Genomic DNA, 25,613 nt, shown 5'->3' on the forward strand with positions numbered 1-25,613 from the left:
GGAGAGTTATTTTCATAGAGACTGTTTACAGAAGTGTCTAGGGATGGGACAGGGGCCACCAAAGACAGTGCAGGACCCCAGAACTGGCAGCAGCAGAGCTGTTACCGCCCTCATGCTGGGGAACATCCCCTGTCCTGACTGGACCAGTGCCAGCGTCCCAGAGATGTCATGTGGGGCTCCCAGGTGGGAGGCCCGGGGATCTCTGTTACTACTGCAACTACATGTGAGTCTCTTATTACCTCAAAAGAAGACGATTAACTTCTAAAAATTAAGTAGGTTAAGAAAAAAAGCCTTGGGATTGGAGGGATCACTTCTGAGGTTTATCTTACAAGGGTACAAGTGAATCTTTCTAAGAGTAGAATGTGAATGTTTTAAAATAATAACTAAGAAAATGACATGAAAGCTATGTTAACCAGTTTGATGGAAGTGTTTTGGATTGTGTGTGAAAACCCCACACTGTACCCCAGAAGTGCATTAGTGTACATAGTTACCATTCAATAAAGAAAAAAGCCTTAAGTTCTGTGCCCCAGTCTGACAGACCTGAGTAGATGGCATCTTATCCAGACCTGGCTCCCCCACTGAGCTGTGGTCTGTGCCCCGGCGCCTGTGTGGAAGGGCCCAGAGGGTGCTAAGCGCACGGTACCCATACCACAGAGACTTCTGGGAAACCTGCCTGGCCAAAAGATGCTAACCAGGCCTCCCTCTCTCTCCTTCCACAGAGCGACCAGGACGCCACGGCTCCGCCTGAAGCGATGGCCCAGCCCTACCCCCCTGCCCAGTACGCCCCTCCGCCACAGAACGGCATCCCCACCGAGTATGCCCCGCCCCCACCGCACCCCACGCAGGACTACCCGGGCCAGACCCCGGTGCCCCCGGAGCACGGCATGACCCTGTACACACCAGCCCAGACCCACCCCGAGCAGCCAGGCACTGAGGCCAGCACGCAGCCCATCACTGGGACCCAGACAGTGCCGGTAAGGGCCCCCCTCAGGGCCTAGGAATTTCAGGGAGGGGTGCCCATCTACTGGCAGCCCAGGAGGGCAGGTGGGAAGCCAAAGGGGTGGGAACCTGGGAGGGGCCTCTATGTGGAGAGGCCTCCTAGGGGACTCCTAGTCCAGGGCGACCTGAGGGCACTCAGGAAAAAAGGGGTGACACAGCAAAGATGCTTCCAGCCCCACCCTGGAGCCTTCCTCCTCCAGCCCAGGGACCCAAGTGATGGACAGTAGTCTTAGAGGAACCACTGGGCACCCGGGATGGGGCAGCGGCTGCCCCTACAGCTTCAGGCAAATGCTCACCTCATCTGGGAAAGCGTGTCCTCGCAGGCCAGAGGCAGAGCATGTGTTGGAGGCCCTGCCTGCCGCCAGCTCAGTTGCAGGGCCTCCTGTCGCCCCTAATCACTTGTAATCTACCTGCCTGGCTGCTGTCCAATCAGATCGCTTCAATTATGTGGTTGTAATGCAGCTCCCAGGCACAATTGCTGAGCTCGGCACTTCTCCGGTTTCCTGAGAGCGCAGGGAGTTGGCAAGGAGTGACCAGCCTGGGATGGCCCCCCCGTTCCATCCCCAGAGCTCCCGTCCTTCCCCTGGCCCTCTCCACTATGCCCTGTGTCCCTTCCCACACCCCTGCTCTGGGGCATCAGGTGGGAGGCCAGCACACTCCATATTGCCTGGGTGTGGGGCCGCCCTGGCACCTCCCCGAGGGGCCCTCTGAACTGTGCTCCCTTAGCCTTCCCCCAGCCCTGGCTTGGAGGATGCTCCATGGACCCAAATATTCTCCGCCCCCACCCCATGCATGGGCAGGGGCTCCCTCCAGCATCACCTAAGCTATCTGAGAAGAGTGCCCACCCCGCTGCCCACCATCTGGGGCCCAGTTGGTGCCCTTCCTCCAGGCTGGGAGCACTATCCAACCCTGTCAGCCCTAGGCCATCAGCACTTCATCCCCCAGCACCCTCATACAGAATGTCCCCTGCAGACCCCCAGGTTTCCTGTGGTGGCAGGCCACACAAGGCCAGGCCCATAAGGTGATAGAAACAGGGGTCCAGCCATACTTCCTGGGCCACTCTGAGTCTGATTTATCACACCCATGAGCTGTGTGTGCTCAGAAGAGACGGCTGATCCCAGGAGCTAGAGCAGGTTCCCAGTAAACAAGTCCGAGCAGAGTGACCACACGCTCTTTCTGATGGACCGAAGCAGACAAGGCTTGTCTGGTCAGAGTCACAGATGACAAAGTGGGGACCAATAGCTAATAACTGAATAAAGAAATGAGGCCTCCTAGACACCCTGGGGCCACCAGCCACCACCCACCAGGACACACAGCATCTTCCTTCATGTGGCACCTCTGTACCCAACAGTGAATGTGCCCTGAATAGAGAGGAAGTCACCCAGCCCTGTCCCTGGCTCCCACCAATCAAAGACAGAAGGGGTACCCTGTCTGGAAGCCTGAGAGAGTCCCCGGCCAGGGGGAGGCCCGGAGTGAGCAGCACCCGCTGCACAGGCCAGCACCACATCCAGACGGGAATGCCTCGACTAAGCGGGCCGGTGCCAAGCCCAAGGGCCTCCCGAGGAGACTGCTGGGCAGAGAACACCAGAGCCAGGGATGGGCAGGCAGCCTTGACCTTCCTCTCTTCTGCCTAGGTCTTTCAGATCCTGCAGGGGGTCAGGGTTGAGGTTGTAGGGACAGGAAAAGAGATAGTTATTCCGTGAGTCTGGGCCTCATGCAGGGATGCAGGTGGGAGTTACTGGGTGGGCTGTAGCAGGAAGACTTCAGGAGCACCAGAGCTCCCACAAAGACCTGGGCTCCCACAAAGAGCCTGAGCTCCCTGACACTCCCTGGAGTGTTTTATTCAAGCACAGCCTCCAGCTTGGGAGGGAGCTCAGAAAGTGTTCTGAGCCTCCTCCCAAGGCTGCCGCATGGGCGTCACCTCACCCTGTGTGGACATGGGGAGGGCTCTTTCAGCTCATTCCAGCCTCCTCTTGGCCTTTCACCCCAGCAGACTGGTCTTGGGATCACGAGGCATAGGGTGGTAAGTAGGATAGGCTCAGAGCTCTGGTCCAGGCCTCCTGGGTGAGGGCATCTTCTTGTAGGTCTACATGGAGTCCCCAAACCTCCCCCCCCAAGATGCCTCCACTAGAGTGTCTGGGGTCCATGTCAGCACCAGGTCTGTGTGCAGTCCTCTGTGGGGTCGTCTTGCCCTGTCCCTGAGTGCATGGGCTGCCCTGACAGGAGATATGGCCAGACTGACTGGAGGGGGCCTCTGAGTGGTAGGCTGGCTCCCATGTCAACCATCCTGCAGATTGCTGCCACAAAGCCAGCCTCTGGAAGGCAGCTGCCTGTTCCGGCCCCCAGTTGACACAGGCGACCTGTCTGTCCCTTGGATCTGGGGCTGGCAGTCTGGATGGAAGTCTGTCCTCACCCCCACCCCAAAGACAAATGCACTGGGCTCCAGCTCAGGACAAGCTTTCCTGGAATTTCTGGAACCAGCAGGCCTCTCCTCCTCCTCCTCCCTCAGGAGGGTTTCTGGCCACTTCTGGGCCCTTCCTCACACCTCCACTGCTCAGGCAGGATGCCCAAAGCCTCCCTGAGTGACAGATGCAGAGCTGACCCTGAGAAGAGAAAGAGGCACTGAGTGACCCCTGGTCTATCATGATGGGCTGACCCCCAAAAGCCTGGACCTCAGGCTCCCGCAGAAGGCAGGGCTCCTGCTCACCTCTGTGGTCTCAACACCCGCAGGGGTAGGTCCTGCCAACCCCAATGACCTTCCAGCCTCGGTCAGTGCCTGGAACAGCCTCCCACATATGTGCAGGAGGCCTCTTTTTCCCATCCAGAGATATGGGGGACTAGCCCTCGGTGGGGCCGGGGCATCTCTGTCACCCCCAGATAGAGAAGAAACGTGCTGGCAAGAAGCCATGAGGGCGGGCACACTGACATGTAGGTGCCTTTCCTTGCACCTCTTGTCACCACGGCGTCATCTTTCTTCTGAGAAAAGGCAGCACAGGGTACAGAGTGAGATTGGGGCTGGGGACAGAACAGGAAGGAGCCACTTCACTCTTCCAGCACCTGCAGGGTCTGTGTTTGCAGGAGGCAGCACTGCCAGGACCATTTACTCTCTGAGTCACATGGGTCCAGCACCAAGAGGTCACACCATCCCTGTGCTCAATTACAGTTTACCTGCCAAGAGCCTGGTGTGTAGTTAGAAAATGCTAGAACAGTGTACAAAGGGCCACTGCAGAGGCTTCACCGGGAAGAGAGAGACAGGTGGCCAGGCCAGTGTTCCCCAGGCCGGTGGAGATGGTGCATGTATAGCTGCCTCCTGGCTTGAATGGATGGGTTGGTGGGGACGGTGTTCCATAATGGCTGGGCCAAGACTCGGAAGCAGAGCCACTAAGACCAGCAGGAAGGCTCAGGAGAGGCACTGGTGTCTGCTCTTTCCCTGCACTTGAGAAGTGGAAGCAAAGACTTCTTTTTAAAAGGGGGGGGGGGAGGCCCTGAGGAAGCCAGGAAGGTGGTGGTGGCTGCCCTGTGACAAATCACAGCAAGGCCTCTGCCACCCTCAGGGTCCACCAGTGTGCAGTTACTTACACTACGGGGTTTCTCACCACCACTTATAATTTCACGGTCATTGGACCCTTGGGTCTGCCTCTGTCGCCAGCTGAGCTGGGGACCAGAGTGGGGACTAAGGGACTCCCTCCTTCCTGTGGCCCTGAACCCCCATGGCTAACCCCACATGCCCATTGCCCCATTTCTCCTGCCTCACCCTCAGATGCACGCTTTAGGGCCTTTGGGATGCTATAAGGGGGCCTGAGCCCACCTCTGCCTTTGCCCTTCTGCCCCAGCCGGAGAAGGCTGCCTGGGCCCACTGAGTGGGACTGGCTGGTCCCACTGTCCCACTGCTTGGCTGTGCTGACCACTGCCCTCTGCTGGTATGAGGCTAGCATTGCATGGCCCCATCCAGGCTAGATCCTGAATCTTGGGGTAATTTAGTCATCAGAACCCAGGAGCAGCTAAGGGTGTGGGAGTGTGCAATGCTCTGGAAGGGGAATTGATGGGACCACCGTACCCTCCCTGACCACTGCACAGATTGCCCCACTGTGGGGGCCAGAGGAGGGCTCCAGCCTATTCAGGGGCAGCTGCCTGGGCAGTTTTACCTTGATTCAGGGCTGAGGTCAATTCCTCTGGATGCCTAACACTGGTTTGCTTTCTGCAAGAAAGATGGAGACCAACGAGGACACCGCAGAACTTGGAAACTGGTGTCTCCAGACCCCTACACTCAGGCGAGGAGCCCCCATGTGGCCCTGTAGCATCAGGTGCCCATATGACCTGTCACTAGTAGGACCTGATAGGGGCCAGACCAAGAGTCTCTAGAGACCTCTTGTCTACCTCCTGGCCTTGCCAGAGCCCCAACTCCTGCCAATGGGCTCCTTGGGGCAGCACTTGGGGAACCCCCAGGAGCAGTGGACCTGTCGAGGGCCTTGGGGGACATAGAGGGGTCAGAAACATGCACTCATCAGAGTTGGGCCAAGCACATGTAGGAGCCTGGAGGTGTGCCCACAGGTGGGCCCCGGGCCACACTTCCCATGCCTTCTCGGCAGGAAAGTAGAGCTGCACCTAAGGGACGCTGGAGCAGGACGGGCCACTCCCCCCTGACTGCCTGAGTTCTGGTGCCACCACCAGGGAAGAGGCTGGGACAGGGAGCTAGTTGTATCCTCCACCTCCTCAGCAGTCCAGGAAAGGGTGACTTCCCCTCTGGTCACCTGAGGGTACTTGCTGCCCTGGAGCCTGGTCAGAGGCCCCCTAGCCAACACAGAAGTGCAGGGAAGTGGCTTGTGCTTCCAGAAAGAATGACCAAGATGGCTATTGAGGGGGCAGGGAGAGCCAAGAGCCGCTCAGATAGGAGTCCAGGCATAATCTGGCCACGTAGCAGCCAACTGGCCTTGGGTGAGCTCCGCCCCTTGGGGCTCTGTGTTCTCCACTGTGGGGTGACGCCTCAGTCATGGGACCTTGGGCCACCCCACTCCATCCCAACTCTGAGAGGCTTTTGCCTATTAGCACTGCTTTGATCAGCAGTGACGGATACTCACACTTATCCCCCTAGCTCAGGCAGCCAGGCACCTCGTGGGGCTCCGTGGCGGCAGTTCACTGGGGCCTCTTACCCCCACCAGCTGCTGTTTTCTGTGAGCCACACGGGAGACCACAGCACACCAGTGTGTCCAAGCAGACACCCATTCTTCTGCACTGTTGATCCAGGTTGGCTGGAGCCAAGACCCCTCAGACCATACGCACATCTCATCCCAGAAGCAGACTCAGAGATGAGCACTCAAGTACAAATGTTATATTTGGGAGGTGATCCCACCATGACCCTGAGGGGCAGTAGGGAATGAATGGAGCAGGAAAGCAAAGGAACCTGATGACCGGTCCATACACTGTCCATCGTCCTCATGGGCAGCCAGGCCCAAGACCCCACTGCAGGAAGTGGTACAGTGAGCACGCCCTCCAAGGACACCTGGATGGGACCTGGGGCATCCATGCACCAGCTTGCCTGCCACCACTGACAGCATCTCTGGACACTCACACTCCTATGCCTCCTTGCAACAGGCTGAGCAGGAGAGCAAGCTGCAGGTGGCATCTGTGCTTTGGGTGCTCCCACGACTAGCCTGTGGGGGCCCAGAGGTGGGGTGTCCAGTCTGCCTTTGCTTCTGTACATACAGCCAAGACTGAGTCAGGTTCAAGATCAGCAGGGCTGTGTGCTAGTAGCCCATCTATGGGAGAAGTCCATGTAGAAAAAGTCTTGCACCCACCATGCCACTCTGCCTTGAGGCTCTGTCCTGGACCACTTCCCACAGGGAGCTGGGGCTGGGAGGTCCCATGTGGGCAGCTTTGCATCCTGAGAACTGAGTCTGTCTGAGTCCACCTGCCCACCCGCATTTGGGTCTAAATGAAGGACTGAACTTGCTGCCTATGCCTTGGAAGAGGTTCCTAGGTGGCCCTCAGATCTGAGGCAGCAGCAGGAGCTGGTAGGGGCACAGCAGAGGGCCAGCTCCCTGGAGAGATGTGTGCCCATATCTGAAATCCATCTCCACTGTGCCATCAGGCCTTGAGAGTCAGAATGGCCCATGTGCCCCCCAGAACCTCTAGAATGTTGACAGTGGATGGGGCTGAGAGACCACCAGGCTGTGGACAGGCCTGAACTAAAGGATCAGAGCAGACTGGGCCAGAAGGCCTCGCACAGTGACAGCAAGAGGGAGGTAGCTTCACAGTCCCAGGTTTGGGCACAGTCTGGGCAAAGGCTTGAAGGTGGTAGCTTGGGTTGAGTGTTTTGGGCTGTTGGAGGATCCCAGCCTGGGGGTCGAGGAGAATCTGGTCTTCAGATGCCCCTCCCTCTGGCCGAGGGGACCGGCAGAGCCTGAGGCCCTCTTGGCAGCCTCTCAGCCAGGTCCTCTCCCCACAGCAGGCAGACGAGGCGGCACAGACGGACAGCCAGCCACTGCACTCCTCCGACCCCACAGAGAAGCAGCAGCCCAAGCGGCTGCACGTCTCCAACATCCCCTTCCGGTTCAGGGACCCCGACCTACGGCAAATGTTCGGGGTGAGTGTGTGGGCCCCTCGTCCTGCTCTCCACACGCAGCCCACCCTCAGCTGTGCCCCACAGCAGCTGCCTGTCTGTCCACACCTGCCCCGGGGCTGGGCAGCCTCTAACCCCTGCCTGACCCAGCACTCCCCTCACACCAGGGCGACAACTCCCAGCACTCACCCCCAAAGACCCCACTACGTCAAGGCTGCTGGGCCCTTTCCAGTCTGACCTGACCACGGGCAGAGGAGGAGGGAGGGCTGAGGGGTCTGCCGTGGCTGACCCTGGAACTCCACCCCCCTGCTCCCTGGCCAGAACCTGCCCCTCATCCTGGTACAGCTGTGCTCAGGGACTTCACAGACTCCCCTGGGCCCCAAAACCAGGCTGGTTGTGACTCTCCAGGTCCCACCTCGGACTCCTACCACCAGTAGGAGGTAGGGCTCTGGAGAGTCAGCGCAGCCTCCCAGAGCAATGGCCCCAGACCCAGACCTAGACCCACCCCCATATACCTGAAGTCTGGGCACTCAAGCTCCCAGGTGGGATAGCCCCAAAAGGTGCAATTGCTGGGAGGCAGGCTCAAGGCAAGTCCCTGCAGGGCTCTCAAGGTCTCTTCTTAGATTTCACAGTATTTTGTGTCAGCCAGGGGCAGCATGGTTGTGAGAGTACGCAGGGCTGCCCTTGAGTCCTGGGGTTGCTGCATTCTGTCCTTAAACTTAAACACCTAGCAGTGCTTATGCCACATGGGCCTGGGCTGCTGCTTGGGTAGGAGAGCAGGCAGTGCTATGTGGCACAGCCACAGAGGACTGTGTGGCCTGGCATGTTTCTCCCTCACTATCTCCCTCACCCCAAACTCTCCTCTTGCCACTGCTATGACTACCTCACTTCCATGCCCACTGCTTGGCAGCCTCTGACCCTTGATCCCAGCACTCCCCTAACTCCAGAAGCAGCACAGGGTGGACAAGTCCCAACACCCACCCCTGATGTGGTCCCCAGAAGTCCCCTCCCCATCTAAGGGGCCAGGCCTCATTGGGCTTCGAGCTTACATTCAACTGAGGGGCTGGCACAGTTCGGAATCATCGGACGAGGACTCTATCCCCTCTTGAGTCTGGGGCCCCCTGACACAGCTGGGGCCCGGCAGACATTATGGTGTCTGGCTGACCTACAATCTCACTGTGCTTGTGCTCACTGGGTCCCCACAGGACATGCGCAACGCTGGCAGAAGAGGGCCTTATTTGCCCCCTTTCCCGCCACCTCCAGGGATGCTGGGAAGTGAAGGGGAAACCCCCTAATCGCAGACCCAGGCTTCAGGATGTGCCCCCAGGGACCTCAGAGCATAGGTTCAGGGGACCTGGTTCACAGGCCTCTGGATGGCCTCAGGTGCCAGTGAGAGAGACAGGGCTGCCACAAGGACTCAGGGCCAGGGCTGGGGCAGGAAGGGCATAGACACGGGCCTGGGTTCAGGTCACCACTGCCCAGCATCCCACACCCCATCCCAGGGAGGCCTGAGGGCCCCAAGCCCCAGCAGAGGTCTTGATCTCCAGGCCTCAGCTCCCCTTTGCCCCAAGCTGTTCTGTCTCCATGGTGCTTTGTCCCTCCTAGGACTTAAGTCCACCCTCTCCCCTCCCCGCTCCTGTGGAGAAGCACCTCAGTGTAGACCTTTACCATTTAGTGTAAATTGGGGATGGCTGTAATACCTTGGATGTCCCCTCTCCACTAAGGCCAAGCCCCAGCTAAGAAGGGAAAGGGACACTGATGATGCTGCATCCTCCTTGTCCTTAGCCCCAGATGGGGCCAGTGTGTCCACAGGAAAGCTCCCCCCGCAGGGAGACACAGGAACCCCAGAGGAGGTGGGGAGGACAGTTCCTGCCCCCAAGCTACCCAGGGGCTTCTCTCCCTCAGCAGGAACAGGGAGGGCGTCCCTGGGGCAGAGGACAGTCGCAGCATCTCTGGAGTGGAGCTGGCAGCCAGGCCAGCAGTCTTAACCCAGCTTTCTCTGTCTCCCCTACCCCCCTCTCTGTCTCTGTCTCTGCAGCAATTCGGAAAAATTTTAGACGTGGAGATCATTTTTAACGAGCGGGGCTCCAAGGTGGGTGCCGCACGGAGGCTGCCACCATTACAGCGCCGGCTGTAGGTCCCGCCAGGCTAACGTGTGAAATGTGCGTTTCCTTCCTGGAGAGCTTCGCGCCCGAGGACCCCTGAGCAACACGGGTGCTTGTATTCCCCGCTCTTCCGCCCCCGCCCGCCCCCGCCCTGCCCCAGCTGTCTGTGTTGTTGCTGCCACTGCTGCTTTTTCTCTCTGAGCTGCCAGGACCTCTTGCCTGCACCCCAGAGCCCTGGCCCCTGGACCTGAGTCCCCACCCCATTCAACTGTTCGCCCCAGGGGCCACCAGCCTGCCCAAGGAGTTGGCCCGGAGGCTGGGAGAGGGGCTTCAGGGAGGGCAGGCCAGGGAGGTGCCCAGCAAAGATGAGCCTCGTGCCCCCTCCAGGAAGGCAAGACCCACCACCCTGAGCTCCTGGGGTGAAGGTGGGTGGGCTGCCCCCCAAAGTCCTGAAGCCCAGCCTCAGCCCCCACCTGACCCCAAGGTGGAGTTAAGGTGGCAGGCCGGGCCCCAGGATAGGTCAACATCTTTCATAGCTTTGGCCTGTGCCCTTGGAGGTATCAGGTGGTCAGCTCGGGCTGGGCTCAGGCCGGGCCAACAGCTGATCCCCACCTGGAGCCCGTACATCCCCCCACCCCCGTGCATCCTGCCGGTGGCACCAGGACACACCTCTGGGCCACCTGCATCTCTGCTCCAACTCACCTGACTCAGCCCCTTCTCTCTCTCTCCCTGCCCACCCCGTCTCCCCCACCCACCCATACCTCCTCGTCTCCCTCTCTCATCCTGTGTCTCTCTCTTCGTGTCTGTCCTTCTCCTCTGCTCACAGGGTTTTGGGTTTGTAACTTTTGAAACTAGCTCAGATGCTGACCGAGCCCGGGAGAAGCTGAATGGGACGATCGTGGAGGGACGGAAAATTGAGGTGCTCAGATAAGTGTGCTGTGGCAGGGGTGCCCCAAGGACACTGCCACCGGCCCACCCAGCCCTCCACTGCCAGGCCTGTGCATAGCCCAGCTGGGGTCCTCCAGGGCAAGTGGAAGGAGCCCCCATGCCACTGGCTTCAGGCCAAGCCCAGTGCGCTGTGACCCCTGCTGGTATAAGATTCAGGCTCTCCCATGGGTCCTGCCCCACTTCTGCCCCCTCCTTCCACTTTCTGAAAGAGACTGTCCCTAACTAGATACCTAAGGAGCCCCAGTATGGTATGTTTGGGGTTTGGCAGCTGCAAGGACTATGGCTTGCCCAATCTGTCCCCCAGTTGGAAGGGTGCTAGCTCCGCTGAGGAGCCACTAACACCCCCCCCCACCTCTGCTGCTGCCTTACCCTCCCCCATTCCCACCCCTTGTCTGGGCAAGAGCACCCTCAGCAGCGGCTAACAGTGGCCAGTGAATAGAAGCGTTCATCCCAGAAGAGCAGCAGAAGGAAGGCAGGGAATCCTTCCCAAACAGCCAGCCTCTGCTCTGCTCCCCCTTCCTTGATGCCAGAGGCCCAGAGTGGTCTACATTCCCCTGCTACCACTTTGGGGACCCACCAAGAGGGCAGCTGAGGCGTGGCTAAAATAGGAGGAGACTGGTGGCCAAGGCAGTCAGAAACAGAGGGACTGGGAGGAGGGTCTCTGGAAGCCGTAGGACCTCTGAAAGCATTGCCTGGCCAGGGAGTAGCCTGAGGCCCTCTGGGCTTACACCCTGGACATGGAGTTGGGGTGGGGGCAGTGCAGCCCAGATTCTCCTCAGCTCTGTGTTCTCAACTTCCCAAACACACAAGCTCGCCCTTCCATGTCAGGCTGGCCCCTGCGTAGCCTCACAGGCTCACGTGCTTGCCCAGGGTCTCCCCATCAACCCTGCCCCATCTGGCACACTGGAGGGTCTGAGAGCCCTGGGCTCTACAGAGCATGGAGGACTCTGGCCTCAGGGGAAGGGGTGCTGGTGTGGCCATTTTGGTGCCCATGCCTAGAGGGTCTTCAGCAGGCACATGGTGGGCAGAGGGTAGAAGATACTGCCTTGGGGACTGGCCGGTCAGCAGGTCCCAGAGTACTTTGTGGGGAGTCCACCAACAAGTTTCTCTAGCATTCTTGGGTCGCCAGAGAGCTGGGGCTGGGCTGGTGGGAACAGCCATGTGGGAATCATAAGTTGGACACCTGGGTGGGGTCCTAAACCCAACGGGCATTAGCCTGTGCCAGGAGCTGTGGGGCCCGCTGGCTGGCGGGCAGTACGGGGCACAGAGGAGGCTTGAGTGGAACCAGCTTGGGGGCAGCCTGGGTACCCCAGGGGCCAGGGGGTGGCTGTTTGGCCTTCTAGAAGACTAAGGTCTCTCACCCTCTCTCTCTTTTCCTCTCCTGATAGGTCAACAATGCCACAGCCCGAGTCATGACCAATAAGAAGACGGGGAACCCCTACACCAATGGTAAGGGGCCAGCACCCCTGGGGGCTGCTGGAGGCCACCCTTCCCGATGCCAAGTCCCCTTGCTACTTCTCTGCCCCTAGAGAGTAGGTAGACGAGGCAGGAGGCAGGCTAGGGGCACCCACCCCAAACACAGAGTGGGGTGTCTGGTTTTCCCAAGCGAGTCCCTCACCCATAGGCCACGGCAGGAGAGCAGTGACTTCCTGGGTCATCACTTATTTTCTTGCAGGGACTCGGGTTTGAAGGATTCTGTGTTAGACCTGATGGGCTGACTCATGGCATACCTAGGCTCAGGGAGGGAAAGGAAGGTGCCGGGGGGCCTTCAACTAGCTCTAGGTCTCTCTAAGTTCCAGTCTTTTTGCAAAACAGCAGTGGTGACATTGATCCCCAGGGGCTGTCACACAGCTTCCCCAAGTGTGCTGAGTATTTAGTGAATGTGCCCAGGATTAGAAGATCTGTGTTCCTTGGGCTTTGGAAACATTGGCAGGGCTCTGAGGCTGCTGGTCCAGACCCAGGTAAACCTGGCAATCCTGAGCCTGTGCGCTGACCACACACAGCAGAGGAAGTGGCCCGTCATTCTGGAAGATGGACCTGCTCATGCCACATGCTGGCTGTGGAGAGAGGTGGAGGAGCCACTGGTGGCCACAGCATTGTCTTAATCTAGCCGGCAAGCAGGCTTTGCACAAAGCTAGCCACATGCTAGGGGCCTTATATAGTTCCCAAGAGTTGTCAGGGAGCAGCTTCCTCACCCCAAGCTGTTAAAAGCTGCTCAGACAGGCCGAGTCTCCTTGCCAGCCTAGACTCTAGCCTGAGTCACCCCCAGCTTTTCATGTCCCTGAGTGGTCAGCCACAAATGCAGTCAGGTGACTAGCATGAAAGCCCAAGGCAGGACTGCACGATTCAGCTGCCACCCTCCCAGATCCCCGGCTGCATCAGGTCCTAGGGCCGGGTAGGGACTCTGGCCTAGCACAACTTGTTTAACGTGCCCCCACCCTGCTTTTCTGAAGACTTCCAAATCCCAAATTTTTTTAAAATGTGGGGGTGCTCTGGGCTTGCCGTTGTCCCCAGTGCATCCTGGGGGAGACTATTCTGTGATCTGGCACTTAGCACAGGAAGTAAAAGCGGTAGATTTTTATACAGGGTATGGGTGACCACCTGGGCTACAAAACCTCCGGAACTGGCTGTCCACTCTTCATCCAAGAACCACACCTGAATGCCCCCGGGGAGGGGAATTCAGCCAGGCCATGCTGTCTCCCGTGGCTCATGTAACCGGTGCTGGCTACATGTCAGGAAGCTGGGGAGACAGACTCTGCCCACCTTTGCAGTAAGAACCCTTTCACTTAAACATGTCTGCGTAGCAAGAACAGCAAGGGTCACAGTGGGATGACCCTGGGTTCTCTGCAGGTTGACCCTGAAGCCGTCACAGGGTTTCTGACAGTCTGTAAGTGCAGCGTGACCTGGCTTTTAGTACTCCTGAACTCTCCAAAATCCATCAGTGGGAGAGTGAGGTCCACTGTAGAAAACAAGTTCACCGGGTTTAAGCAGGGGTTAACTCTGCAACAGAAACACAGGGGCCAACTAGGGGATCTCAGGCTGCCTCTGTCATTTGGGGCCAGCAGAGACAGGTGGGACACCCAGGAAGCCAGAATGGACAGGCCAAGGTGCATAGGGCCGTCTGAAATAGAAGTTCCATCTCCAAGCCTCACTGGTCCAGAATGGGCCTAGAAGAGCCGCAAAGGTGAAAGGCGGGGAAGGTGGGCTCTGTGCGCACTGCCATCCTCTCCACATGTACCCGTCAGCTGGCCAGTGAGCTCAGGTCCCTTCTGTCCGTCCTCACACAGTGCAGAGGGACAAGGCGCTGGGTCTGCAGAGCCTGCTGCAAAGACAGGACCTGGGTAAGCTGGAGAGGGCCGAAGGACCTCACCCTGTCTGAATGCGCTGTAAGCCTTGGGGGAAGCAGCTCTTGGCGCCTGCTCCTGGCTCCCAGTGGGAGAGAAACACCTGCCCCTTATAGGAAGGAAAGGGCTGGAGTACAAATTTCAGCTCAGGCCCAGGGAGTGGCCAGGACTCAGGGCTGCAGGTTCGGATCTGACTCTGCCACTCAGCACTGGACAACAGGAGGTTATTGTACCTCTCCAGGCCTCCATTCCTTCATCTGCAAGCTGGGGAGGGTGTGACGCCCACCTCAGGTGGCGATGGGCACCATGGGTTTGGAGCCGCACGTGGGGCACATGCAAAGTGCTCAGGAAGTACTAACCACTGTCGTTAGCATTACCCCCAGTCCTAAGGCTCTTGCCTGCGCCCCGCCCCGCCCCACACCCTGCTTTGGGGAAAGATGGGCACAGGAGGAAAGCTGAGCAGGACTGGCCCTGGGAAGAGAGCGCCCCCAGGAGGCTGGGACAGACTGTGAAGATGGGCGGTGCTGAGGCTGTGGACCTAAGAGTCCCATCTCAGCTGTGGCCCCAGGGGTCACATAACCTGTTCCACAACCTTCCTAATTCTCTTCTGCGAACTGCACACCCTAGGCTATGCCCTGGGGCAAGGTACCCCAGGGGCAGGCTGGAGGTCCACAGTTTGTTAAGAGTCCAAGAGGAGATGCAGAGGGGTGGGCTGAGAGTGAACTGGCTCCTGGTGTTCAGGGCACAGAGAGAGCCCAGCCTGCACAACTGGGCCATTGTCTCTGGGGTTCCCAGCAGTAGGGCAAGGTGGGGAAAGGACGGAGGAAGCAGGTGACCGGGTCTCTGCTTCTGTTCTAGGCTGGAAGCTAAACCCCGTTGTTGGCGCAGTCTATGGGCCCGAATTCTATGCAGGTAAAGAGGGGACTGGGACCGGACGGGAGGGAGGCGGGGCGGTGGGCGGGGCCGGGGAGGGACAGGTGGGCGGGATCCGTGGGGGCGGGCCGGGTTGGGGCTGCCAGGCCGAGCCTGCTCTCCCTCCGCCTCCCGCCCTCCCCACGCCTTCCCTCTCATGGCCGTCGCGGCCCCCTTTCCTGCAGTGACCGGGTTTCCCTACCCTACCACCGGCACAGCCGTTGCCTACCGGGGCGCGCACCTGCGGGGCCGGGGCCGGGCCGTGTATAATACGTTTCGGGCTGCGCCGCCCCCGCCCCCCATCCCGACTTACGGAGCGTGAGTACTTGCTGGGGCTGGTGGGAAGGGAGGTTCGGAGAAAGGCCAGGGGAAGAGCGGGAGGGAGGCCCTGAGCAACCCAAGGGGTAGGCAGCTTTTCACGTCGGGGTGGGGGTGGGGACCCCAGGAGTCAGCGCTGTCGCCACCTCCAATTATCATTACTCCAAACCCCCACCACAGCAGAGTGTTGCCAAGGTTCACTGGACATTTCCAGCCCCCCCATGTGGCCTGGATGCTCGGATGGGGATGTCATCTGCCCTTGAGCTCAGCGAGGGGCTTCCCTAAACCCTGTGGTCCCTTCCCCTGGGGTCCAGTGTCCTCCACCGCAGAGGGGGGAGACAGTTACCTGGGGGAGGAGGTGCAAGACTGAGCCCCTGGGCCCCTGGGTTTGTGGGAGAAAGGAGCTGACCAGCAAGGATGTTACTCTATTGTTATACCAAAACAGGGCACTGGAGCAAACGCTTGTTAAAATGCCAGTCCCATGGGCAGGGCTGGCACCGTGCCCCCTCCCTCCTCAGCAGACACCGGAGCCGGCCTACCCCACCTCTCCAGCGTTCCCACCACTTTCTTGTCCGTTTGCTTCCAGGGTCGTGTATCAGGATGGATTTTATGGTGCTGAGATTTATGTAAGTGCAGCCCCGGGCAGGGGAGGGCGGGCCAGATGTTTATCTCAGTGAACTATCTGTGTCCTCACCTCTCACCACCACTCAGCCCAACCCCCCCTGCTCCTTTCCTAGAGTCCAGGAGGGCAAGGTCCTGTCTGCCCAGAGCACTGTGTCCCTTGGGATCCCAGCACAGACCATCTGGGTGGGCTGTGCTCATCACAGGAGCTAGGGGACCTCCCAGAAGCCCTGAAAGCTGACATTGTCAGGCCATTGTCTGATGGGGGCAAAGGGTGACTTCCCCACATCCCTGACCACACTGGGTTGGCGAGTGAGCCCCTGAGAGCACCATGCAGAGGCCTCAAGAGAGAGCAGCTGGCAGGGCTCCAGCATGCTTGTGCTCTGGGGCTGACCCCCTGGTGGGGTCCTGTTGCTTCTTTCTCCCTTCACCGGGCTACTCTTGACTCACAACCTTTGGTGACAACCCCACCCCATTTTCCCAGACACTCTCCAGTCCGGTGCAATTGCCCATAATTCAGCTACCCTCTCATCTACAGCCAAGACATCACCCAAGTTATTGCCTTCCCTGGGCCCTTTGCCCTTGACCTTCCAAATGTCCAGGATAGCACTCAGAGTCACCCTGTAGTTCCCAAGCCCATCAGCATCCAAGTCAGGGGTTACTGGCCTTGGGCAGGTCTCGGGACACCTACTTTGTGCCAAAGCCTAGCACGCAGCCAGATGTATAATTGGTACCCACTAACGTGTTTTGAATGCACAGATGGATGTGTGGACGAATGAATGAATGAACAGATGGTCCTGCTTCACTTTGAACCCTGCCCCATACCCACCTGCAGTTCTCAGACCTCCATTAGACCAGGCATCACCTAACCCTCTCTAGGCCAAGGTGAAAGTCAGGAGACTGGGATTATCTGCAGTCCCTCCAAGGGCCCAGCCCCGCAGAATCTGTGGCAGGGTCTGTAGCAGTCTCTCCCCAGCCAGCCTTTCCCTAGTGACTCCACTAAATGCATGTGCCATCTCTCCTCCCACTTACCCTGCAGGGAGGCTATGCAGCCTACAGATACGCTCAGCCAGCAGCAGCAGCAGCAGCCTACAGCGACAGGTGAGGCTGGTGGTGGGATGGGGAGAGATGGAAGGGAGGTCCCTCTAGGGGTGGGCCCAAACAGAAAGCTTTGCCCACCATTCAGGGCCTAGGGGTGCCTGCACTGGGTAGGTGCAGGGTCAGGACAGGAGGGCAAGTCTTTGAGTGTGGTGTGGAGACTGTCGAGCTCGTGAACCCCTGATTTAAGTCACTTTATTTGCAGGGCTGGGAGGCTCTGGGAACAGCCAATTCTCAGGGAGCAGACAGCATCTCTGAGTCCCAGCCCTGAGGTTTGACACCCAAAGCTCTGATGGTCCCAGGTGCTAATCAAGAGCCTTAGCTTCTGCCCCAGACACACAGCTAATCCTCCTAGCCCAGAGAAGGAAAGGCAGAGTGTGCCCCTTCCCTCCTTCTATGGGGAGATGGGCCCTGGTTGGCGCTGTGGGCTGCAGTGAGCTTACCCAGAAGGTAGGCAGTGGCTTTCTTTGTTGAGGGGGACTTGAGCAGGTGCTTGAGTGTGCCCCAGGGGATGGGCATTTGGCCTGTGGGTAGCAGAGTTCCTATTTGTGCAAGTCTCAGATGCTGCTTTTGTCTTCAGAGTCCCCCAAAAGTGTACCCTAGCCTCTAATGCTCTGGTCCCCAACCACTATAAATCCATGACCTGTTAGGAACCAGGCCACACATCACCACCTGAGTTCTACCTCCTATCAGAACCATCCCCACACCTGTCCCCCCAACCTTGTCTGTGGAAAAATTGTCTTCCATGGAACCATGGCCTGTTAGGAACTGGCCAAACAGCAGGAAGTGAACGGTGGGCAAGCCAGTGAAGCTTCATCTGTGTTTACAGTCGTCCCCATACCTTGTGTCACCACCTAGGTTCCACCTCCTGTCAGACCCCCTCACCTGCCACCACACCCCATACCCTAACCTGTGGAAAATTGTCTTCCATGAAACTAGTCACTGGTAACAAAAAGTTGGGGACCCCTGCTCTAAGGAGCTGAGATTTCCCTGCACAAATAAATTGAGGCCAGGCAAGGTGGCTCACTCCTCTAATCTCAGCACTTTGGGAGGCTGAGGTGGGAGGATTGCTTGAGCCCAGGAGTTTAAGGCAACAATGAGCTGAGGTCAGGCCACTGCACTACAGCATGTGTGACAGAGGGAGACACTGTCTCAATAAATAAATAAAATTCCATAATAAATAAGGTCAGAGGAAGGTCATCAGAGGTCAGTGCCCGCCCCTGGGGGCCAGACCCCTGGTCACTCCTGGGTTTCCCCTGTCCTCCGGAAGGCCCCACCCCCAGCACTTTGCCTGTTCTTTCTGGGATGAAGTTTAGTCTTCCCTCCAGAGAAGCCCCCTGTAGACCCCTTTTCCCTTCTGTGTAGTCTGAACAGAACTTGTTGCCTAACCACCATCATCTGGGTTGGCACCCACTGGAGGTATTAAAAGGGTGTCCCAGAAACTTCCTTCCAAACAGGCAGGAATGATGGGCTAGGTGGGATGGGGGTGGCCTTGAGGTGGGACCCTGCCAGAGGATGCCCATTAGTATCTGGGTGGAGGTGGGAGGCCTGGTGCCACCCCTCAATGGCCCCTCCCCCACACCACCCTCCCACACTCTTCCCCCAGTTATGGTAGAGTCTATGCAGCTGCCGACCCCTACCACCACACCATCGGCCCCACGGCGACCTACAGCATTGGAACCATGGTAAGGAGCCAGGGACTCACCTGGCCTTTGGTCACAGTATTTATGGTCCTGATGAGCTGGGAGTTGGGCACGGTGCTACAGTGGGGTGGGTGGGCAGAGCCTTTAGGACAGCGACTGAGACCTCTGACTAATGCCTCAGTCCTGGTGACTTTGGAAGGTCTAGGCCTGCATTTGAGTTGGGGAGAGGGGAGGAGGCTTGCCCTTTGCACCCTCAGTTGAGTGAGACAAGACTGTCTGTCTGGTCCTCTGGGACACATCCTAGTGTGCCTGCCCAGTGTCTCTGAGCCCCATAACCAAAGTCCTGTTAAGGCCCTTCCATTCCCACCACCAAGAGAACCCAAGAAACCAACCCAGGGCCACCTCTGCTGACCCAAAGGCCAAAGGGCTGTTTGTGCAAGTGTGTCCTCTTCTCTTCCTGAATGTGCCCCTACCACACCACCATGTACCTCCACTCTCTGACCCCCAACCACATACTCCTCACAGCAGGGGGGAGCATGGATACCCTGTTTCTCACCAGGCCCCCCCAAACTCCTCAGGGCTTCCTCTACCCCAGCCTCATCCCACAGGCTGTGGGGTGCCAAGGCAAGACAGGGGCACTGCACTCCCCCAGCAGGCCAGTGTGTCTGTGTGTGTGTGTATGTACGTCCAGCTGGCAACACATGCAGTCCAGCTCACTCTGTTTCACTGTAGAGATGAAGGAACGGCAGAGCTAGAGCCAGTCCCCAGCTCACTCTGAACACCTACCTCCTTTCCCACCGCCCCAGCCCCGGGGGCCAGTGCCAGTTTTCAGCTAGCTTGGCACCAGCATCAAAGATGAAAACATATGGGGGGAATAAGGAGGGAGGTTTGGAGACAGTACGGACTTTTTTTCCATCTCCCTTGGATCACTCCCTCCCAACTTTTGTCTTTTTTGATTTTAAACAAGCCTTGGACATCCCAGGTAGCCTGTGGTGACTACTGTAGCCATGGGGAGCAGGCCTGGGGACCACAGCTCCTCCTGGACAGAGCCCTGATGCTGGGGCCCACAGCCCCTCTGTGCAGCTGCTAGTGAAGGCTTTCCTTAGCACGGAGGTTCCCTCTTGTGGTTTCCTTTTTTACATGGAAGATTTTCTAGTTTTTTCTCAACTTGTCTTCTCTTGAACTTGCCATTTTTTCCCCTTTTCTGGCAAAACTGGCAAGTGCGGTAGGGAGCTCCCTTGGAGCCCTCCCTGACCAGGGGTAGCCGAGACTTGTCCTTTCCGGCAGGACACAGGGCCAGGCCTAGGCTGGACCCAGGAGGACATAGAGACCTCTGTGAGCACCCCAGCAGCCTCCAGAGAGAAAGTCCTCAGAGCTATGCCCAGCAGCTTGCCTGTCTCAGAGCCGAGCCGGCTTCCCGGCTATGTAGTCCTGCTGAGGCTCGGCTCAGACCTCCCTCCACGTGAGGACAAAGCTCTGGCCAGGCCTGAGCTAGTGGCCAGGAGACAACTGAAAAGCTTGTGAGCCAGAAGCACCATTGGCTGATGGCCCCTTCCTGGCCCTGAGTCCACCCACTATCAGAAACAGGCCCCTCCCCTGCTGTTGCCATGACAACCCAGGGCCCCTTCTGCTTCTCCCCAAGGAATATTGTAAGGGGGGAGAAAACGGGAGCTAGCCGTTTCTTTTTGTTTTTCCTTATTTTTTTTCTTTTTGCTTTTTCCCCCCTACCAAAAGGTGGTACTGATTGGCTCTCTCACCTTTGATGTTGCAGGCTAGCCTCTGCCGAGGAGGGTGCAGCCGCTTCACCCCCTACTAGCAAGAGACCCACCCCCTAACAGCATTCACACTGGCTGCCCAGTACACACCACTCCCGGCAGCCCCAACACCAGGTTCAGCCACGGGAGGACAGTGCACCCCTCCCCGGCCAGCGACGCACACCGCTGGCCCTCCGCGACTCTAGATCCATAGATTTTTACCTCCAGCCAGCTGGCGTCCCCACCCTACCCGTGCTGGTGTGTGTGTCTTTGACCCTGGTCTTTCCCGTGTGTCTGAAACTTGATTCCTGTCTTGCCTTTGTTGGTGTCACTGCCCGGGCCACCCCAGGTATGATGCACACACAGTGGGGGCCAAGAAGGGCTCCTGGACTGGGCAGCCCTCCCCATAGGCCTAGCAGTAGCGCCCTGCATGGGCAACACTCACATTTCATGAACGCTCCGGCTCCCCTAGAAGCCACCACAGCCAGTCCTATACCCCAGCCCTGCCCCGTCCACACACCGCCCAGCCAGTAAGAGGAATAGCCACTTCTCCCTCCCTGCCCTATTCAACCAAAACTAATATTTTTAATTAAAATTTATTCATGACATTTCCTACAGAAGTAATGACGAACACGTCACATGGTATGCAGACTACCATGGTCACAGAGTCTCTGTGACTCCTTAGAACAGGACAGCTGTCCCTGCCTGTCCACAGGCACCTCAGCACTGGGGGGCAGGCCCAGGCCAGCCTCCCACCGGTCTCTGTCCTGGAGCTGCAGCCTCCTTCTCTGTCCCCAGGTTCCAGATGTCTTTATCAGGGCACATTTCAGAAGGGCCCCCATGGGAGAGCCAGTAGGAGAGAAGCACTACCCCACTCGGGTGCCCGCTCCTAATAGCCAGCCTCAGGCACCACGTGCAGGGGCCCAGGGTCTGGGGCTGCACCTGTTTCGGCCTTGGTGCTGCCCTGGCCCGTGTGCTCCTGTGGAGATGAAGGCTAGGCTTGTGGTCATGCCCAGCCCCGGGGACCTGCTGGCCCCTGGGAAAGTGAGCCAAGACAAGCAAGGTCCCTTTCCAGGGCTGGCAGGGCATGTATCTATACCTCTGAGACAGCAGTGAGTAGTCCTGGGCTCAGAGTGCACCAGGCTGGGCTCCTGGGGCAGAAAGGCCCAGCTGAGGGCCTGGGTCCCCACCAGCCAGGGCTAAGGCCCCACCACCCAGACCTCGCCTGCCCTGCAGTTCTCTCTCAGGTAGCCTTTGCCACTCCACGTGCCTACGCTGGCTGTCCTCCCACCAGGCCATGCCCTGGGCAGCACCAGGGGGCCCCTTCCAGCCAGGCCCACTCTAGGAGCTCCTTCCCACTGCCCTGAGCAGCCCAGGCCCCATCCTGGCTCCACACAGCCCCAGCAGACACAGGTCCCAGGAGCTGGGGGCAGGTGTCAGGGCCCTGTGCCATGTGGACATGGCGCCCTCACAGCATGCCCGAGGCTGCTCCTAGGAAGCTGCAAGTCCTGCCTTTCTGTTTCTGTTGTAGTGAAACCTTCCACCGTTTCCTTCTCGGACCATGAAGGGCAAAAACAAAAAAACAAAAAAAATCACAAAACAAAAAACAAAACAAAAAAAGATGTTAAGATCCAAGCAACAAAAAACCAACCAAACCAAGAGGCATCCAACCAAGCCCGAGTCCGCAACCTGGCCGCACACCCGCACCGAGGGAGCACGCCGGCGGGGGCGCCGTGGAGCGCGGCCCAGGGACAGGACAGCCCCCACCGCATCCTGCGTCCCTCATCCCTGCCCGGCTGGCAGTACAGTGGGGAGTTGGAGGGGACGACAGGGCCTCCCTTGCATGGCAGTGGGGGGCTCTGTTTTCTATCTGGTCTTCCTTTCTCGGCCCCCCACTCCCAAGGCTGTGGGGCCCAGCGGTGGAACAGGCCCCAGGCCTGAGCAGGGAAGAGGTGGCCAGCAGGGCTTAAGTCTCTGCTGCCAGCTGTGCAGCGGAGGGGACGTGTGGACTGGGGAGCGGGTGGCAGGTGGCTTTTCATCCCGGGGCTCCACTGGGCCCCATCACCCTATGTTACATCTTCTAGGCCCCGCCTCCCTCAGCCTGGTGAGGAAGCTGTTTGACAAGCAGCCCTGGGGTCCAACTCCAACAAGGGCTGATGTGGCTGCAGAATTCTGGGTGTCTCCCCACCGCATGAGAGGGAGCCCGGGGCCAGGAATAGCTCACACCTGTGTGCTTAGACAGGTGGCCCCGCCCTTGGTGACTGTTTTTTTGTCTGGATGGGGCCCTGGGCCCTATGTAAGAGCAAAAGCCAATCTGTGGGGACCCCACCCTCCCTGCCTCTTCCCCTTGAGCCCATTCCTAAGGGGGGCACCAGGCCAGGGAAAGGCTGCACCAGCGGCATCACAAGGCCGGGAGTCCTGCTGCTCTGTAGCACAGCCAGGTCTGCAGGGCTGGGCAGGGACCCATATCAGGAAGAGCAAGGGCTGGGGAGACCAGTGGCCACAGCCGCAGCCCACCCTCCCAGGTGTGCAAGGAGTGGGAGAATGGGAGGGGGCAGGCAGGGAGCGCTACAGACGGGAAGCAGCAAAAAAACTACAAAAAACAGCTCCCAGGGTGACTCCACTGTCTCACGAAATGTCAAAAATTTAAAAACTACACCTCACTTTATATTCAGCATCAGCTACTGAAGTTACCGAAACGGAATCCTCCTTTTCTATTCCCGGTGTACATAGCCCCACGCCCGCCTCCGGCGCGTCCTCTGTACAGAGCCCCCACCCTGCTGTCCAGGCCCTTTTCTTGCAGCAGCTCGACCCCCCAACCAGACCCCCCAGGACTGCAGCCAAGCCCCTGGCTTCCTTTCTTACCATTCTGTATGCTTCCAAGGTGTGACCATTCAAATTAACAGTATCACTAAGATTATTAATAAAGATTTCTTTCTTCAAACCAGGACAACTCTATGATTTGGCAGCTCCCAGGCACAGCAGGTAGAGGGTCAAGCCAGGACAGGGTACCACTCTGAGGTGGCAATGGAGGGTCAGAAGGTCCTTCTAGGCCTAGAGCTTTGAAGTTCCAACCCTCTCCTACAAGCTGGTCCTTGCACCCCATCCCAGGGCAGCCCAGACAGGCAGGAACTCCCAAGAACCTGAGGTAGAGAGTGGCCTTGATCGCTTCTCTCCTGGGGCTGACACAGTGCCAGACAGAGCATGACCTTGCTGGAGCAGAATGTACCCCAGGAGGCAGAAGGGTCAGGCCAGGTACCCCACAGCTGTACTCAACCCTGTGCAAGAGAAGGTGGGGGCACAGAGAGTGGGACCATAGCAGGGATGGCTGTAGCTGGTGGTTAAGCTGAGCCAGGGCCATGAGGCACTGCCACTTCAGGGCACCCACACTCTTGCAGCTGGCCAGCTGTCAGTTCCCAGAAGGGAGGCAGGAGCCAGGACAGAGCTGAAGGGCGGCAGCCAGGAGAGCGAAGAGGAACAGAGCAGGGAAGCAACAGAACCCTCTGGGGCCCAGGAGATTCCAGCCTGAGTGGGGCCACACACCCCACTGCACCACGATGCAAGTTCATTTCCACAACGTCAAATAATTTATTTCAGAGCGATTACACTGCCAGAGGGGCACAGGCTTAAGTGCTGGTGTGTTAATCTTCCTGCACACAGGCCGTCATTGTCAGGGTTGGGGACCACTCTCGGGGAGCAGGGTGGTGAGAATCTGCCACCCACCACGCTCTGCTAAGCCCCCGACTCCTAATTGCCTGTGCGCCAGACTGTGAGAAAATAATTGCCACTATAAATTTTCCCTCCTCTGCATAAAATATTCGGGGGAATAGGCACTTAAAAAACCAACTTCATAAAATAAGGGAAGCAGTGTCCATCCACTGCTGCCTGACACAGGCAGCCCAGCCTGCCCTACTGCTGCCCACCCTGAGGATACAGATTGGGGCCACAGCAGTCACCCAACCAGGATAGGCCTCAGAACTACTCTGGGTCATGATGGTCAGCAGAAGGATCTCGGCCTTGCACCTCAGCAAACGGATTCCTCCTGGGCTGACAGCTAGCTGGGCCACGCATGAAACATGAAGAAGGTTCCCAATCAGTAAGGATGCCCCTAACCCCAGGGCTTTCCGCCCCTGTTACTGCTTGGCACATCGTACCCAGGAGAACAGGGAAGATGAGGAAAGAGGCCAACTGTGGCCTCTGGAAGGGGACCCGGCGCTCAGAGCCCTCTCAGGACAGGGGAGGCCTCTCCCCTTACTACAGGGAAAAGTCAAGTCTGCAGACGCTGACCCTTCAATGTGACCCCAGCTGAGGTCACAGAGCATCCTAACTCTCAGCACCACCCCACACCACAGGAAGAAGACAGCGGTGATGGGAAGGTACCCCCACCATTGGCCCTATGTGACCTGGGGGTGAGACACCCCCAAGAGTGAGGGACTTCAGGCCTTTGACTCTATGTCAATCACAGCAGACTTCTCGTGCATGGGGATGAAGGAAAATCAGGGAAAGGGCCAGCAGGGTTACCCAGGGCCACGGGGTCTGCAGCCCCACCATCAGGAAGCCTCCAAGACAACAGAGGTGACAGCAGGAAGCTGTGTGGCTGCAGAAGCCTCCAGCCCCACTATGGTCCTGTGGGTCCTGTGCAGACATCCAGCTTGCGCAGAGGGAGGCAAAGATTCAAGAAGAGAAGGAAGGGACAGAGAAGGACCCTGCCTCCTGCATGCTGCCATGTGCCTGGGCCAACACCTGCTCAAGGGGCTGCCTCGAGGTCCCCCAGCCTTGGGTGAGGCTGAAAGGGGAGGGTGTGAAGGAACAAAGAAGCTGGAGAAGCCCCTGCGTGTGCTGCAGGCCAGGCTGGGGCTGGCTGGCTGGACAGAGGGGCCACACATACAAACTGCCTCGGTGTCATCACTGCAGCCTATGGAGGAAGGGTCATGGCAGAGCTGGAGGTTGATGAGAATACTCCGGAAGTGACTCTGGGCTCACAGGGAGGGGAAACTGCTGAATCCAGGACATGGGAGGTGGCCCCAACTGCAGCTGTAATGCAGGGCCCCTCGTCTTACGCTCCTGTCACCCAGGAGAAAGGGGCCTTTCTGTAGGGTATCCCTGCTATCCTGGCCCTACCCAGAGGGCGACAGCAGCCCCTGCCACAATTTATGCTCCTGACCAAATGGTCTGATCTGCAGGAGGAAAAGCCACCCACCACTATCGGCATAAACGGCTTTCACCTTACTAGGAACCACCCTTTATGGAATTTTCTAGACTAAACTTCCTCAAATCCTCTCATTTTCTCCTGAGAACTGTATGTTATAGAA

At 58.3% G+C, this 25,613-nt stretch overlaps 1 protein-coding gene across 3 annotated transcripts; it reads left to right on the forward strand.

Moving 5' to 3' along the window:
* The first annotated feature begins 727 nt into the window (after positions 1-727).
* Positions 728-22,137, forward strand: RBFOX3 (RNA binding fox-1 homolog 3). Of its 3 annotated transcripts, none has more exons than XM_012802944.2 (11): positions 728-974; positions 7,445-7,582; positions 9,597-9,650; positions 10,490-10,582; positions 12,000-12,060; positions 14,814-14,867; positions 15,053-15,185; positions 15,772-15,811; positions 16,846-16,907; positions 18,511-18,589; positions 21,833-22,137. In XM_012802944.2, the coding sequence occupies exons 1-11, from the start codon at positions 753-755 to the stop codon at positions 21,833-21,835; spliced, it is 939 nt and encodes a 312-aa protein (XP_012658398.1). In that variant the 5' UTR covers positions 728-752; the 3' UTR covers positions 21,836-22,137. The 3 variants fall into 3 exon arrangements, with proteins under 3 accessions (XP_012658398.1, XP_023366880.1, XP_012658397.1); XM_023511112.1 differs by lacking the exon at positions 21,833-22,137 and adding an exon at positions 20,319-20,363 and having other exon boundaries at positions 738-974; positions 15,631-15,811; XM_012802943.1 differs by lacking the exon at positions 21,833-22,137 and adding an exon at positions 20,319-20,363 and having other exon boundaries at positions 753-974.
* The last annotated feature ends 3,476 nt before the right edge of the window (positions 22,138-25,613 follow it).

The sequence above is a fragment of the Otolemur garnettii genome, unplaced genomic scaffold, assembly GCF_000181295.1.
Source record: "Otolemur garnettii isolate 467f Iridium unplaced genomic scaffold, OtoGar3 scaffold00018, whole genome shotgun sequence".
NCBI lineage: Eukaryota > Metazoa > Chordata > Mammalia > Primates > Galagidae > Otolemur > Otolemur garnettii.

Coding starts and splice junctions, on each gene's coding strand:
- RBFOX3 (XM_023511112.1), top strand. CDS start 753: ATGGCCCAGCCCTACCCCCCTGCCCAGTACGCCCCTCCGCCACAGAAC. Junction 7,583..9,596: donor ACCTACGGCAAATGTTCGGG/GTGAGTGTGTGG, acceptor CTGTCTCTGCAG/CAATTCGGAAAAATTTTAGA. Junction 12,061..14,813: donor GGGGAACCCCTACACCAATG/GTAAGGGGCCAG, acceptor CTTCTGTTCTAG/GCTGGAAGCTAAACCCCGTT.